The following is a 17,150-nucleotide window of genomic DNA, read 5'->3' on the forward strand; positions in this document are numbered from 1 at the left end:
GTACATACACATAGTAAGAGACAGACCCTGCCTTGAAGAGTGATCAAACAAAGTAGCATTTTAAATAAATCCATCTTTAAAGTGTTTTTAAAAAACAATAACTAAGCAAGCTACCACTCATACTAACTCCTGGAAGTGCCATGGCAATCCAGCTTTTTTGCATACCTCCATGGGGTTGACAGTGATGGTTAGAGCAGAATCATCCCAATCCATTTCATTTTCTTTACTTCCTTCATTTTCCATAGAGCTGTGCTGATGAGAAGTCCGAATTCTGTAGATGCCCATGGCTGTGATGAAGACTAGTATGCTGACACAGATTATTATAACAATAGTAGCCACGCTTGGAACAACTGAAAAAAATAATAGAATCATTTCTCTACAGATTTACCTACACACCACTAAATACATTCTTTCCTTCTCTGTTCTTTCCTTATACTGAGATTCTGCAACCTGCACATCACTCGTAATATTTCCTATAATTACATTCAGTGGTGGCAAATGGTATGAACAATGCAGAACAACTCAAAGTCATACCAGCTGTCTGTTGATGCCAAAAGGTTAAATCGTCCTTCATCCATATTGTTCCTTTCTGTTAAGAGACAAATATTCCCAGATATTCCCAGGAACACAATTAGAGAATTAACTTCATTTGTGAAAATAACTGATGTCTGGAATTCTGCCATTTGCCAGTTTTAATTTTTCAACTTTCTGGTCTCTGTATATTTTTTTTTAAACAAAACCTGGGCACACACTTTCAAATAGTGTATTTTTTAACTAAAGTGCAACTCCTCACAAAGACAGAGGAGGACAAATGTTGCTTTCTCTTACACCTATGCAATGACTTATTTGGGGTAGCAGAATCCCCACGTATATCCTATGTCTTCATTGGTTGAATGAACTGAATCACAACAGAAACACTGACAAGCCCTAAAGTATTATGAGCAATTTCTGTATAGTTAATACCTGAGCCATGAATGCTGTTTATGCTTTCCTCTGGGTGATGGATAGACTGGAGAAACTGTGGCTGTATTACCATGTGATTTACATGCTCCATAAAATTAGAGTTGGAGTTGTGTAGGATATTAACCTGGAATAACAAAAGAAAAAGAAGTGTGATACTAAAAGTGCTGTAAATTCCAATACCATGCCTTCTGGTGTCTGAAACTGTGCTGTGAAGTTCATCATCAGACAAGAATATTATATAGATCTCAGTAAAAGATTCAAGTTCATTTTGTAGGCACTGGAGACAAGATCAAGAGTCTCCCAAGCCAGTTAACCTATCCTGGGTTATTGTATGGCTTGGCTGGGCCACTTTCTTATTGGTAGCTCTTGAACAGACTGGAAGAATAAAGACACTCTCTCCTTTACCTGTATGAACCAGCTCTCTCTCTCTCTTTGTTCATCTTTCTATCATACGTTAGATGCACTATTGAAGTCTCTAAGAGTTTTATCATTGTCTTTAAACAGGAGCAGGTCTGGACATTTGTAGAGCCCTGATACCATCTGCTCAGACCAAATATTTCCCTCTTCATCCAATTTCTCTATGAATATTGTCACTTCCTTTTTTATGCTACTATAAGACGCATTTTCTTAGCAAGCTGTGGTTTCAAAACTTCAGATGAAATAGATGTCAATCTAGATTTAGTTTTGTGGCTTGAGCCCATATTTAGTAATTGCTTGCTTTTATTCATTTTTCTCTAGGTTCACTTCTTACTTAGCTATCTTTAGGATGTCTGCTTTAAATAAAGTTCACTTTGAAAAGTGACCATGTAAAAATGGCACCCAGTTATTCAGGCTGTTCCCTGAATGTATTCCGTTTTATATCTGCTGATATTAGTGACTGATAAATTTTATTACTCTTGCGCCTGTTAACACAATAAAGCCATGCCAGCTGTGGGACAGTGGGCTGAATTCTATTTTGGCTCATGTATTAACGTAATTCTTATAAGTCGCAAAGGCATGGTCAAATTCAGCCTTCATTTACTACAGGTAATGGGGTTAGGCACAGAAGAAACTGTAGAGAATCTGGCCTAGAAAATCTTTATGGAGATGATCAATGAGCCAGAAGGAACAAAGTTTGATTTTCAGAACCCAGGTTACATTTACAGGGCCAGCAATTAGACTCAACCTTTTTACTTGTAAACCAAGACAAATTGTTCTGAAAATCATTGAGACCTCAACACAGAATTCTCCAATGACATATTTAAAGCTAATTTCCACTGTGCAACGGCACTTGAAAAGTGTCCAGATGAAAACCCAAAGAATCACCAACATGGTGCTCAAGAAAGTGTTTCACAAATGTAAGTATTCATGGCAGTCCTGACTATGCAATGTAGCAGGTGTGCATGATACTTGTGTTCCTTTTTCTTGCCTGAAAATGAGATATGAGCCCAAGTTAACAATTTTTAAACACTGAGTAAGATGAGCAATATATCCAAATATTGCTTATATGTTCCATTTAGCCGTGACAAATAGCATCCTTTGTAGTAAGTCCCCAGGTTTTAGAAAGAACAAACATTTTTCTCACATGACAGCACATGTTGTACATGAAAAATTCTCTTTGTTTCCTCTCAGAGAACACATTTCTGTAAAGGTTCCTTCAAAGGAAGGAAGGAAAGAATGTAATTCATAGCACAAAGCAACTCTGCTAACCCCTTCTTTTCTCATAGTCCATATAAATACCAATAATAGGCCAGGAGGAGAGCTGAGAAAGGAAAGCAAAAGGCAGAGCAGAGGTGATAGGAATTTGTTGTTTTTTTTCAGAATTCATGCACGCATTTAAAAAAAATTGATTAACTAATTTATTTTTACGGGCCTAATTATAGGATTTCTGGGCCTGGTCCTCTACTGATTTGCAGTACGTCCAGTGATTTACACCTATGCAAACTGGATATAAAATGTTATCAATGCTAAAAAAGTCACTCTGCAACAAGGTGCACTCACTCTTTAATGAAACTACAGGCTCAACACAACATACTTCTACTTTTATCCCCAGAACAAGAGAATTCTGGGAAAGGAAGCACCCAGATGGATTCTGGGAATTGTAATTTGGACAGAATATAAGAGGCAGCCTTTCCACACTCAGTGTGAGAAAGAGAGATATGGAGCGAGGCGGGGAGGGTGGCATGCTGGGGAGATTCAGCAGAAACTGGTGAAGCTAGCAGTTTAGAAGGAGCTATGGAAGCAGTCTAGAAGAGGTGGGTGGATAAAAGCATAATGAACCCAAGGGAGATAGGAGTTCTGTGACTTTTGCAAAGATACTTGAGGTGGACAGAGGTAGAGGATGATACCAAGGGTTATGAAGTACACACATAGAGGGGTACTATTACAAATATCCAAGTCCCAGCTGGAAAATCAAGGGATTACCAGAGTGAAAGAAGAGGCTGTGGGCAAAGGGAATATACAAAGAACGGGGCACTAACCGATTGATAACTTACTGATTTGGAGCCCACCACTGTAGCTTCCAGACAGTGAGAGCACTCCCTGGCTTCAGTTCCCTGCAATGTGAGAGGGGAAGAATGGTAGACTCTCAAAGAAGGCCTGTGGCTCAAAAGGAGAGGCTGGATGAAGTCTACTACATTCCAGAGAATGGAAAGATGGACAGAAAGGCTCAGGACCCAGTAATGGGACTGCATGGAGCTTTTGTGTTGGTTTTTAATTTGGACTCTTGTTTGGGACTTCAGTTACCTCAGGAGATATGGAATCTTTCTGAGTTAGCTGGAGGACTTAATTTAATCATTGTACCAGCTCAAAGAGAAACTGAGGCACGGCTAGGCAAGGGAAACAGATGCAGTAACCACATTATAATAGGACACCTCTGACCAAAAATACCAGTCCTTATTGTGTTCCTCCCTCCCCTCAAAAGCCTGAATAAATTTGCCTTGTAAAGTGACCTGAAGGGAAACAAATATGGGCTATTTCAGATGAACGGTGGGTGTTAGTTGCAATTTAAGGCCCCTTATGAAAAATATGCAGGTAGTTCCCTTCCATTTATACTGTGTGCGCTCCAGCTCTTTAATCTCCACTGACCAACTGTAGCTCTATTGTGCAGGAAGAGAGGCAGTCTCTCATGTAGGCAACCCTCATGCCATTCAAGATCAATGCCAATACTTGAATTTCCTTCCAGAAACCAAGAGATATCTATTGCAAATCATGGTGCAGAATTATCCTGTGCACTAGCTTTGTCTCCAGTTTTGCTAAAGGTGTAGCTCCATTGCTGACTGTATTGCAGTAATCCAATCTTGAGGTGATATGGCCATGGATAAACACAAAGTCTGTCTCCCACCAGTAAGGGCACATTCTCCTGACCAAGTTGAAAAATGACCTTCCTAGACATATTGTTATATGACTGTTTAGCAGCAGCTGGGGATCCAGTAATTCCCTCAAATTCCAAATTCTATTTAAAAAAAATAGGCGTACAACATGAATAAGAAGGCCAGGTATAATCCTTGTTCTAACGTCCAACAGCTCCCCCAACCTACCAATAGCAACTCAGTTAGCTGGCTGTTACCCATGCTCCTTTGCCAGAGGGTGTGACAGTCAAGAGCTGCTGCTGTTCTTAACTGAGAATCTGGATGCATGGAGAGGTGAAATGTTCAGGAAGCAGCACAGATATGCTTAAAGAGAAGTGTTGAAGCAGTTCAGCATCTGTGAGAAAAGCACTTGAGAAGCTTTTGAGAAGAGGTGAAGTTTTTAAACTCAGCCAGACTTGATAAAAGGAGAAAAACAGAATATAAGCACAGCAGCAGCCTGAATTCGCCACATTTTCTAAATGCAGGATTTTGTAAGAGCTTAAAAATTAAAAAGAAACTATGCCAATTTTGCCACGAGCTGAAAGAAATGAAGTTCTTCATGGCATTAAAACAGCCATACAAAGGAGACACTGGAGAACCATGTAGCTGGCTGATTAGATGAACACATGGGAGCATCCTGCAGCATATTCTGCCATAGCAACCCACTGTCAGGCTAAACAGGCATTCAGAATGTCAATAGAGAGGACCCATTCCAAAAAGACATAAGGAAGAGAATGGGACAGTCATTCCATGAAATGGGAGATAAGCAGTGAGCAGAAATGATTTCAAGTATACAGCACTTCTGGAATTACTCCCAGCTGTTGCCCCAGTCAGTTTGGGTGACAATGGAGCAGACAACCAATCAGTCACCAGCTGAACAGCTCACTTATGTGTGAATTTAGTGTCTCTAGGTCCGGTTTTGGTATGCAACCTCCAACTCCATAGCTGAAATTTTTGCTAGTAATTTTGACTCCATAATCAGTTGTGGGCACAATTTATTCCATTTCTACGTTTAACAGATTTATGGGTACAAAAACAGGAGCAATTGTTTGTAGGTAAAAAAATATGTACTCAAAACTGGAATGAATTATTTTTAAAGTATTGACCTTTCCCATAATACAGTCTATTTAACCTATTTTATAGGTACAATTTGAGATCCTAATGTGGGAAAACAAAAATGGAAATACCCAACCCTGGAACAGCTATGAATTACATCTGTAACTGTCAAACAAAGACGTATCTTTCAAAGTGCATGAAGTCAAAACCGAAAGGTTCAAAAAATATGCATTTTAGAAGGGGAAAGGATCAAACAGAGTGACCTGGTCCAATGCAACTGCTAGTGTAATTCATATTATCTCTATTAAAACAGATTTTGAGTTATTAAAATGCAATATTTTTGTTGGCAGGATTGGACTTCTTCTGTGAAATTCATACCAAGGACTACTGCCTCCATTTGTAGCAGATAAACCTGGATGTGCATGTGAGCAGAACCTATTCTACAGTCCTATTAACCCAATTCCAGTTCCTAATGAACAGGTAGCCATATATGTTACAAGTCGCCATATCAGATTGGAGCTGAGGTTCAGCGGGCCTTATATTCAGACTCTAGCAATCTCTAATACCTGATTAAACCATGCAGAAAAACACCCAGGACCGGCACCAGAGTTTCTCGCGCCCTAGGTGCATGGCCATTTCGCCGGCCCCTGCACTGATCCCTCAGCTCCGGTGGAGCAGCCGCAGGCATGCCTGAGGGAGGTCCACCAGAGCCGCGGGAGCAGCCGACCATCCATAGGCATGACTGTGGCAGCTCCACCGGAGCCACGGACCAACGGACCCTCCGCAGGCATGCCTGCGGCAGGTCAACCGGAGCCACCTGCTACCCCCACAGCAAAATGCCGCCCCCTCAATAATCCTGGCGCCCTAGGCGATTGCCTAGGCTGCCTAAATGGTGGCGCCGGCCCTGAAAGCACCACCACAATTGGCACCTGGGTTTGGACTAAGGAGAATTAAATCAGCACAGAAAATGAGCAAAATTGCCCCTTTCACTTGTGAAGGTCTGGCTTGAGCCCCACTACTGGAATAAGGTAAGGAGGCTTGCACCGCCCCAGCCCATACTGCGCTTTGTGCCTCTGCAGAGAACTTAAGCCCTGAGATATCAATCTGGCATATTATACCAGCATGGAGTTCACTTTAAAGAAAAAAATTGTAAACTAGAACAGATGCTGGTGGTGTTGAGTGTTAGGATATAGATATTCAGGCCTGTCTGCAAAGGCCTATACTTTAAGAATTTAGGTGTATTCTTATCACTTAGCTAGTTATAGAGGTACAAAACAAGAATCAAAATCTGTCTGCCTGCTTATAGGCCTTCTCCCACTATGATAGTCTAAGGCCTTGTTCTTAGGCTAAGGTCTTTGGCTATGCAGCAGAGGCAGTCATAAGCTGGGAAGCGAATGGTCACGTCCTCATCAGTCACACTGAAATAAGGCAGCTTTGGGTTGTTAAAAAGGTGATCCAATATATCACCTCCAGAGAAAGGGAAGAGCCTAGAAGATATAAAGAAAATTTAGTTTGATAGCATCCTGTCTGGCAAGAACTCACTTATCAATAGCTGGGCTGTGAAATCCTCATTTCTTTGTTGTTCTATCACTGTAGTCTCCATTTCCCTATTGTTTGTCTGTATAACCTCTCTCTGGTTCCGTGATTGTTTCTGTCTGCTGTATAATAAATTTTGTTGGGTGTAAATCAATTAAGGTGGTAGGTTATAATTGATTAGATAATATGTTACAATATGTTAGGATTGGTTAGTTAAATTTCAGTAAAATTATTGGTTAAGGTATAGCTAAGCAGAACTCAAGTTTTACTATATAGTCTGAGGTCAATCAGGAAGTGAAGGGGGGGAAATGGGAACAGGGAATGGGGGTGGGGAAATTAGAATCATGTTTTTCTGGGGGGGGAATGGGAACAAGGAATGGGAACGGGGACACAGGCAAGGGTCTGTGGTGTCAGAGCTGGGAAGAGGGACACTAAGGAAGGAAATTGGAATCATGCTTGCTGGAAGTTCAACCCAATAAACATCAAATTGTTTGTACCTTTGGACTTCGGGTATTGTTGCTGTCTATTAATGCCAGAAGGACCAGGGGAGTGAGCGGGTGAAGGAATAAGCCCCCTAACATTGAGTGAGGGCTCTGAAGTAATGCTGCATATAAGAATGAAAAGGACTTTCTTTTTCATGCTGGAACAGCATACTCGTTACTAGGCAAGGCATGCTGGCCTGTGATTTCTGGAGCACCTGCACTATTTCACATTGCTGTGCATAGGAAGCAACAGTGTTCTGCCTCATTTGCCTGAGATAAAAATATGTGGACTCTCTGCTTTATATTATCTAATCGTGACTGACTATGTGTGAGCAACAAATGCTGTAGAACAGAGTATTGATCCTGAGGGTGAAAGATGCAGTACATCTGATGTGTTAGATTATGATAGTGAAGATCCTCTATAAAAAAATTGCATTGAACCCTATTCTCATACTGACTAAGGAGGTGCAAACTAATCTGGAATGATTTCCTACTGACGAAGAATACATCATTTCACTTACCCCAAGTGGGCAACACTTGGTGGCACACAAAAAAAACAGCGTTGACAAAAAAAGAAACCACAAGTGAAGTTGGAAAGCAATGAGCTTGCAACATGGTGCTTTCAAGCAGGAGTATAATAGTTGGGACATAGGTTGGAGCTTGAATGTGGGAGACAGTTCATGGAAAAATTAAGGATGACCTACACCTCAACTGTGCATGGGAAAGAATGTGGTTTTGTATATTAGTATCAAGTGAGAGTTCATCTTGTCATTACATATCATTGAGTAGGCTAGACAGAGCAACGTCCATTCAGTATTCCCAGCTAGAGAGGTCAGTCTTTCACTTTCTATGGCATATGACACATGTAGAAGTTTTCCTCTCCTAAGTTATTACTACTCTTTCATTATAGCATCCAAAATGTGCTAGGTACTGTCCAAATACACTCAATCCCTGCTCTGAAGGATTAGAGAAGAAATGTAGCTCATCAATAGCAGAGGGAAAGTTTTGGTGAAAATGCATCTTTTCATTACTCACCTCCAAGTTAAAGTCATTACTGGTGTATCGGCCATTCAGCTCTGAACACTTGATCCTGAACTTTCTGTCAAAGATGTTGAAAGTGTGCCAATTGCGATATCGAACCTGTCGAAGCACCAGTTCATAGTTTCTCATTGTGTCCACACCTGAAGCAGTAACACAACATGAATAAATACCAAAAGATGTTTAAGAGGCAAGCATTGTAGAAACCTTTTTGTGTTTACTACAAGAGTACTGAACAGGGAAATAACATGTTCTAAATAATAAAATGAAGTGGATAGAACAATCCGAATTTGTCAAAGATTCCAGTTCATATCAAGTTAAGTGAGCAATGTTAGGACTTCAGGAACTGTAACAAAAAAAACCCTTATTTTCATACTAGAGAAAAAATTTACAGACGTGGCACTAATAATGTAGTTACTTCAAAAATTACAGTATAGCCTTTAGTGGGTCAGGAACTGATCAGCACTTGTGTGAGAACACTAAGGAACCCCCTCACAGACATATGCCATATAAGGGCTTGTTAAAGGGAGAATATGTTCTGTGTCCCCATATGCTTCTGGGGGTTCACATTACCAGTTGGGAGTATAAAAGTGAGGCTATGGCCATGCTGACTCCTACAGGATGAACCAGCTACCCAGTGGATCAGGTTTCCATCTGGGAGCTGAGATGGAATTGTGCTTTGTTGAGGCACAATCCCTTATTGAGCTTCCTCCGGATAGCGTGGCTCAGGTCTGCTCTGTCCCTAACACAGAGTGGTACCATCAAGGCAAAAACCTAGCCCTTTCTTTTTAAGAATGTAATTAAAATGTAAATGGCTCATTAGCATACCAGAGATAGAATACCCTGCTGTGGAGTTGGTGGTATCTAGATGTTTTCCTTGAAGCTCCTTACGATCCAGTTCTAAACACTCCTGTCTGGGATCTAATTCCACACCAATGACCAAAATGTCACAGAAATCCAAGTTGTGAACCATTTCCTCTAACACAACTGGCTTATGGACTGTAAACACAAGGAATAGACCATACAGAAATAAGAAACAAAATCAGAGAAAAAACAGTCACAAAATAGATTTATACTCTAACCTGGTTTGCACCGTGTTATCAGCTTCCAAAGGGAATGGCTGAATAGTTATAAGCATGTATTAAACATTGACGATTGACTACACATGCAAGTTAAAAGCAAGAAATCTCCAATACTCAGATGTGATTATCAGGGGCATATAAGTACTTCGATGAATCCAAAATATAGCAAACCATAATATATGTCAGAAATATAACATTGAAACATGATTTTGGAAGTAAATTCACAGCTTAACAGTTTTGCTTTTCAATACTGTATTGACATCAGCCTAGTACTACTTCATTCAATACATTACTATATGTGGCAAGGAGCTGTGAACATAAATCTCTTTTTCTGTGATTGCATGATTCTTTCAATTATTCTATGGCCCATAAAGAATTTTGCATTAGAGAGGATGCTATACTAATCTATCCAAGAACTAGCATAGTCATAAACTGGAATATCAAATGATCACGCGTTTTCCCAGCTCTAAGTAATTGAGTTGTAAACTGACTGTCTTCCAGTGAGGAGTATAAAATCTATCCTGTCTCAGAAGAGAGTCAGATGCATATTTAATATTTTAATTCTCTGGTCCACTTGGCACAAAGCGGCTGGAACACTGGCTTAACTGGCTCCCTGTGGATACCCTTTGCATAATATAAATTGCTGGAATCATAGCAACTATCACCTCTCCTCAGGCTCCCAACTTAGAGGGCTCTCCCAGGAGAAAGAGATTAAAGTCAGAACCACCCTATTCCCTGGCAATCTTTGGCTGCTGGAATAGCCAATGAGGACTGTGGATTAGCAAAATAACTAAAATGTACAAATGCAAAATCAATTAAAATCAATGACTTAAAACAAGGTTTCCATCTTGTTGATTTAAATTACCATTAAAATTGGTGATTTTAATTGCTTTGATTTAAATCAATCAATCCATCTTGTTTAGGACTAGATTTTCAATGGTAATTCAGTGCCTAAAGATGCAAATACATGCCTAGTGGGATTTTCAAAACCATTTATGCACTTAACTCCCAATGGGAGTTAGGCACTTAAGTACTTTTGAAAATCCCAATGATCACCTAAATACATTTAAAAATCAGGCCCTTAGGCATTTTTACTCATAATGCACAGGGACATGAATGAAATATCAGAGTTCCTAACATGCAAAATGAATGATCATCTCTTTTCTGAACAGGTATCCTTGTATGTATTACATTGCATGCAGTACACACTATGTCCTCCAAAAGACAGAAAGTATTCTAGATCAGATATAGTTTAAGGCAACTGAATTAGAATTGTTATAGAAAAAATGCTTTAGGGAACCAGTGCTCCTAAACCAGTATATTATTAGCAATTTCAGATTTTCTGAGAGATGTACAAATAGTGGCCTATTATTCTGGTCTGAGAAATGTACCTGAGGATGATTTCTAAAACATCTGGTTAATGACTTTTTAATTAAACTTCACAACAGCAGCCAAAAGGAAGCCTCTTTTTAAAACAATTTTTGGTGACGCCTTTTTGATATTTCCTAATGTTTGCCTACCACTGAAAAGGTCAGGATATTTCATGTTAACTTTGTTGAGCACCTCTAATAAGAAGTAGGCTCTTCAAAAGCACAAAGTAAGAAAAAAAATAATTAAATGGTTTAGAGAAACTGTACTTAATGAACATACACACAGTAGCCCTGTAAACTTGTGCCTGAGGATCTGTCTGTTTGTTTCAAAAAATGTTTGAAAAACACATTAAAATAGTCTCAATCCTAGACTGTCAGCTCTCTGGGGCAGAGGCCATCTATGTTATTTCTGTGTACTGTATCTTGTACAATAAGGCCTTAATTCCTGCTTCGGGCAAATGTGGAAAACAAATGCACTAACCTCCATCATTTTCTTTGAAGTCCACAGAATGTTCCACTTTGGTGACTGTGCTGACAATTCTGATATCTGGTAACAGAGTCACTCCCCTTTCACTTTCAAATTGCGTAGCTGGTCTAGCAAAGTGGTCCATTCCACTTATTGTGATCTTGGGCTCATTGGCCTGAAACACCATTACATAGGCATCTATGTCTGGGATGTTAATGCAGACATCTTCACCAAAACACCTGAAAAATATATAGTATTTTTTAATTTCATGGAATAGTTGTCAGGTGAAATTCTTCCCTTGCTAGAGGCATGCAGTATAAAGCAAGCTAGCTTGACTACCTCACCCACTCTTTCTGTGCATGTTTCTGTCGTCGCTCTCTTTTGCCCAATGCCCAAATAATTAATTTGTGTGTGTATTTCTCCTTGTTATTTAAGCTGCCTTTGCCCCCAGATAAGTCCATTTCATACTGTGATCCAGCAGCACATATGCACATCTTTCTGTACTCTTACTGCCATGTGTAAAACTTAGCAATAGTACTAAAAGTTCTAGGTTGCAAAGTCCACATGGGCCTATATGCAAATGTTCACAATTACTGGAATTACCGTTGACTAGTTTAACACCTCAGTGGCACATGCAATCATTAGTAAGGGCAGTATGTAGGTAACATTTAGACACTTACTTAGCATTTAACAAAAAAGAATCAACGGTTAAAAATTAAAGTTAGATAGCAACTAAACATTGTAAGCTTAACATTAGGGACCCACATTGATATAACAGTTATCTTGTTAAATGTGAATCAAGAACCTAACCATCCAATTAAATTGAATGCATCATGGGCTCAGCGCTGCATTTCCTGAACACCAACAACTCCAACTGAAGTCACTGTGTACAAGGAATGGAAGACTGGTCCTTTACCATGGAGAAATGTTATCATCGTTGCTTATGCTATACTGTGATAGTTGTATGATAATAGTAGGACACAGTAATTTCTACTTTGTCCAAGATGCCACAATTTTACAGTGATTGTGGCCCTACCACAATATAGGCAAAGGCTATTTCTAGCAGAGAGGCATTGCCCCTGTAGATGTACCCTCTATTCATTATAAAAGGCTGATTTAAAAGTTATGGCTTTTATGTCAGAAGAAACCTTAATCAATTGGACAAATGGGAATAAGTACTCTACTGACCTTCAACTGACATATAACATACACGCAGACTCTTCAATATAGACCAAATGCTTCACAAATGGTACACAACTAAATTAAATTTACAAGGAAGACACCACGAAAGCAAAACATAAGAAACCCACAAAGCAATTAAGTATAAAAGCAAATGCAACTCATGCCTTTTGCTAGATAATTTAAAGGTATAGCTTATCAACATATTTTAATTCAAATTCTATTTTTATATTTTCAAAAAAAATAATTTATTTAAAAATATAATCTAATCAGTTTAATTGAATGTAACTTACTGGACTTTAGATGAGACTTTAAGAAGCCGTATGCCTGTGGTAGGGAACTGTCTAGAGTTGATATATGAGACCTTTTGGAGAGCTTGATTTATATTCTCAATATCATCTCCTTCCATGACAAGGACTGACTGGGAAGGGTTGAAGTGATACTGGGGAAAATGCATATAATTAGTATTTAGGGTAACAGGTAGATAATATACTTCTAAGGAATTATTTAGAGAGACTGGCTAAAATATAATATTTAAGAAACAAATGCTGTGAGTAGTCAATATTAATTCTGTATATATACAGTTTTCAGGAACAAATACCCACCAGATGCTCATCTATCACACATCTTAGTAATTGTTATTGCTATAGTTAATTGTATAGTAAGTTAGGAGCTAGTTGAAATACTGTGAATCTATACTATTTACCCAGCTGCTCATATTTTTGAAATTCAACTTTCCATAAATGCATCATCTTATTATTACAGGATACACTAGGAAAAATTATTGCTGGTAGAAAATAATTGACTTTAATAAGAGTTATGCAAGAAGCAAATTTGTCCTGCCTTATTTTTATTTCCTCTGTGTATTTTTATTCCAGTCCATCTTTGAGATATTTTTTCCACATGAGTGAACAAAGCAATTAAATTTTCCTTACCACAACCCCAGCAATGACAGTCACAACCAAGGGGATTCTCCTCCCTCTGCCTCATGATCACTGGAGGGATCACTGTGTAAACTGGGGCTTCCTCTTGCACAGAACCAGCTGCTCATCTGAACTGATAGGTCTTACTAGAGAATCACTGTTGTCTTTGTAGCTGTGCTAACCTTTCCAAAGCTCATAAGACTGAAAACAAAAATGTAGCAGCCTGCAGACAGAGGCTTGTTTACAGGATGGGGTAGTGCACACTGCAGGGGTGCGACTTCTAAAGCACACTAATGCATTGCACATTAATTGGTTCATGTAGCTCCCATCCGTGTGCACTAAATCTTCCTGACTGTGCTTTAATGTCATGCTGTGTGAAATAGTAGGATAGTAAAGCACACTAGGCAACCAGTGATGTGCAGCAGCAGGGTCTACACGGACCAATTAAGGTGTCACACATCAGTGCACTGTGGAAATCACACCCCTGGAGTGTCCACTTCCCCACTGTCTAGACAAGCCCTAATTCTGAGCTTCATTTAGACACAAATAAGTTTGTTTTCTACCTTTTTTGTTTGTTTGGTGTATGTGTGAGAGAGTGAGAGTTTGTTGTTAATTTCCTTCTGAAAGTGTCTGTTAATCAGGTCAATGAGCCATCTGTACTACGCAGAAAACCAGATCAACTTTCTGAGTTTACATCCTCCTGCTTAGGCACCATAAAACCTAAGGAAACTAATACCAGTGCACTGTGGAAATCACACCCCTGGAGTGTCCACTTCCCCACTGTCTAGACAAGCCCTAATTCTGAGCTTCATTTAGACACAAATAAGTTTGTTTTCTACCTTTTTTGTTTGTTTGGTGTACGTGTGAGAGAGTGAGAGTTTGTTGTTAATTTCCTTCTGAAAGATGTCTGTTAATCAGGTCAATGAGCCATCTGTACTACGCAGAAAACCAGATCAACTTTCTGAGTTTACATCCTCCTGCTTAGGCACCATAAAACATAAGGAAACTAATACCAAATGCACTTTCATTACATGCAGTTGTTTCCTGAGGCTGACTGTTGATAATGGAAACATTTTATATTATATTTTATAGTTTACATCACACAAACATCTACATTTAAAAAAAAAGGGTTTAGAAAAAAGATGAAGATTAAATAACACGTGCACATGAGCGGGGCAGGGCAAGCTTTGAGCTGAGTAGGACAGGGAGACCTAGGTTCAAATCTTGTGAATAACACCATGAATAATTTAAGAGGTTTTCTGCAGAAGAATGTAATAACACTACACGTGATCATGCATATCACAATTTTTACCTATAAACTAGCAACAGCAAAGAATGACATTAGCAAGGGGAGACTCAAGCTAGCTAGTTAACTTAATGGCTCAGGAGCGAAGGGAGTGGAAGAAAATCCTAGCCCTAGTCTACACTACAGAGTTAGGTTGACATAAGGCAGCATATGTTGACCTAACTATGGAGGTGTCTACACTACTTTTCTCCTGCCACTTTAACTTGCCTGCTATGCCAGTCTAATAAATCCACGTCAACCTAAGTTGCCTCCACGAGCTGTCCCACAATGCCCTACCATGACTGCTCTAGTCACTGTTTTGAACTCCGCTGCTCTGCAGCCAGGTACACAGGTGCACGCCCCTCCCCTTTTAAGGCCCTGGGAATTTTTGAAATTGCTCTATTTACTTGGCGTGGAGAGCTAACATAACTGCTGAGCTGACCATGCTGGCTTCATGCAGCACTGGAGGTGCTGGATCTACTGGGTGCAGGCATAGCTCTGATCCAGTCATAGGAACTTTGATATCTATGGCCAGATCGCTCGGGGCATGGAGGAGAAGAGCTACAATAGGGAGACACAGCAGTGCCATGTAAAAATCAAGGAGTTGCACCGGGCTTACCAGAAGGCAAACAGTCATCTGGTGTGGAGATGCAGACATGCCACTTCTACAGGTAGCTGCATGCCATCCTCGGTGCCTACCTCACCTCCACCACCAAGTGCCCGGTGAATACTTTGCAGGACCTAGAATGAACCCGGAAGATGAGGTGCTGAACAGGGAAGAGGAGGAGGATGGAGGACGGGCAATACTGGGATCCGCTGGAGTGGCAAGCCAGGATCTCATTTTGACTCCTGAGCAGTTAAGCCACTCCCAGAAGTCCAGCACTGGAGAGTGTGATGCAAGGGAAGGAACCTCTGGTAAGTACTCAGTTTGCTTCAATATTGCAGGGCAACCTCTGCTCATGTACTATTTTTTTTAATCAGGCTAGAAGAGGTAGTGAAATAACCAACAGAGGTAGAGTTGCTATCTGCTTCTTATTCCCCTGTGCAGCTAGGCAGAGGAGGTCCTGCCAAACAGTTTATGTGCACTGGGATATCCTGTGAATCCTCCATTGAGATATTTAGGAAACTTTCCTGGAGGTAGTCTGCAATCCTCTGCCAAAGGTTTGTTTGGAGGGCTGCCTTGTTTCTTCCCCTGCAGTAGGACAACTTGCAGTTTTCTGTGCAAGCCTATGTTCCTAAAGATGCACGCATGATGCACCTTCCCTGACCAGTTCATATTGATGTCAGTGAAACAAACCTGGTGATCCACCAGTGCTTGCAATACTGTAGAAAAGTAGCCCTTTCTGTTGATGTATTCCGTCGCAAGGTGGTCTGGTATCAAAATAGGGGTGTGTGTGCCATCTATTGCCCCACCGCAGTTCAGCAACCCCATTGCTGCAAAACCATCCACTATTTCCTGTACATTGCCCTGACCCACAGTTCTTTGTAGCAGGACACGATTAATGGCCCTGTATACTTGCATCACAGCAACCTCCATGGTGGATTTCCCAACTTCAAACTGATTCCCCACTGACTGGTAGCAGTCTGAAATTGCAAGCTTCCACAAAATAATCGCCACTCACTTCTCCACTGTGAGATCTGCTCCCATTCTGGTGTCACTGCACCAGAGGGCAGTTCCAAGAAGGTGGCCTTGCACATCCAAAAGTTCTGCAGCCACTGCTTTTCATCCCATACCTGCATAACGATGCAATCCCACGACTCAGTGCTTGTTTCTCGGGCTCAGAACAGACTGTCCACCATGTGCAGCTGCTCTGTGAATGGCAACAGCAATCTTGAATTGTTTCTCTCCCTGGCACACAGCAAGGCAGACACCAAGGCATCATCATCAGACTCACGAAATACTGCTGGATCAGGTGTGTTGTGTTTGTGATGCTCAGCACAATACTGAAGAGCAGTGCAGGATCCATGATTTCTGACAGAGATGGTGGGCACGCACGTTACTACAGCTGTTGAAAAGTGGTACAAACGTACTAGAATGCCCATGGAATGGAGGAAACCTAATCAGGAGATGCTGAACCTGCCCCCAAGAGGCATTACAAACCTGTCCCAAAACACCCTGTGGTAGATTGTGATGAGTTGCACAGTGGGCTGGCTATCCACAGTGCACTGCTCTCTGTGTCAATGCAAGAGCTGCTACTGTGGATGCACTCCACCAACACAAGGAGGTAGTGCGGATGTGCAACAGTGGTTTAATTATAGCGGCAGCTGTACATTGACATAACTTAAGTTGACTTAACTTTGTAGTGTAGACAAGCCCCTAGACTGGGCTGTTTATATCTCGCTCTTGGAGAGTGTGGAGAGGGGAGAGATCAGTTAAAAATAGCATAGACAGTTTCTGCAAGATTTGTTGTGTATATATGAAAATTAGATCGTGGAAGAAG

General features: G+C 40.5%; 1 protein-coding gene across 1 annotated transcript in view; it reads right to left on the reverse strand.

Moving 5' to 3' along the window:
* The window catches only part of CLSTN2 (calsyntenin 2), a 749,401-nt gene that overhangs the window by 3,814 nt on the left and 728,437 nt on the right, over nucleotides 1–17,150 (reverse strand). The window contains exons 11-16 of the mRNA XM_030575667.1: nucleotides 12,795–12,943; nucleotides 11,338–11,561; nucleotides 9,233–9,403; nucleotides 8,402–8,547; nucleotides 964–1,087; nucleotides 166–350 (exon numbers count right to left, since the gene is read on the reverse strand). Of these exons, the coding sequence (XP_030431527.1) occupies nucleotides 166–350; nucleotides 964–1,087; nucleotides 8,402–8,547; nucleotides 9,233–9,403; nucleotides 11,338–11,561; nucleotides 12,795–12,943 (999 nt within the window). The remainder of the gene's footprint in view (nucleotides 1–165; nucleotides 351–963; nucleotides 1,088–8,401; nucleotides 8,548–9,232; nucleotides 9,404–11,337; nucleotides 11,562–12,794; nucleotides 12,944–17,150) is intronic.

Source organism: Gopherus evgoodei, chromosome 9 (assembly GCF_007399415.2).
Source record: "Gopherus evgoodei ecotype Sinaloan lineage chromosome 9, rGopEvg1_v1.p, whole genome shotgun sequence".
NCBI classification, from domain to species: domain Eukaryota; kingdom Metazoa; phylum Chordata; order Testudines; family Testudinidae; genus Gopherus; species Gopherus evgoodei.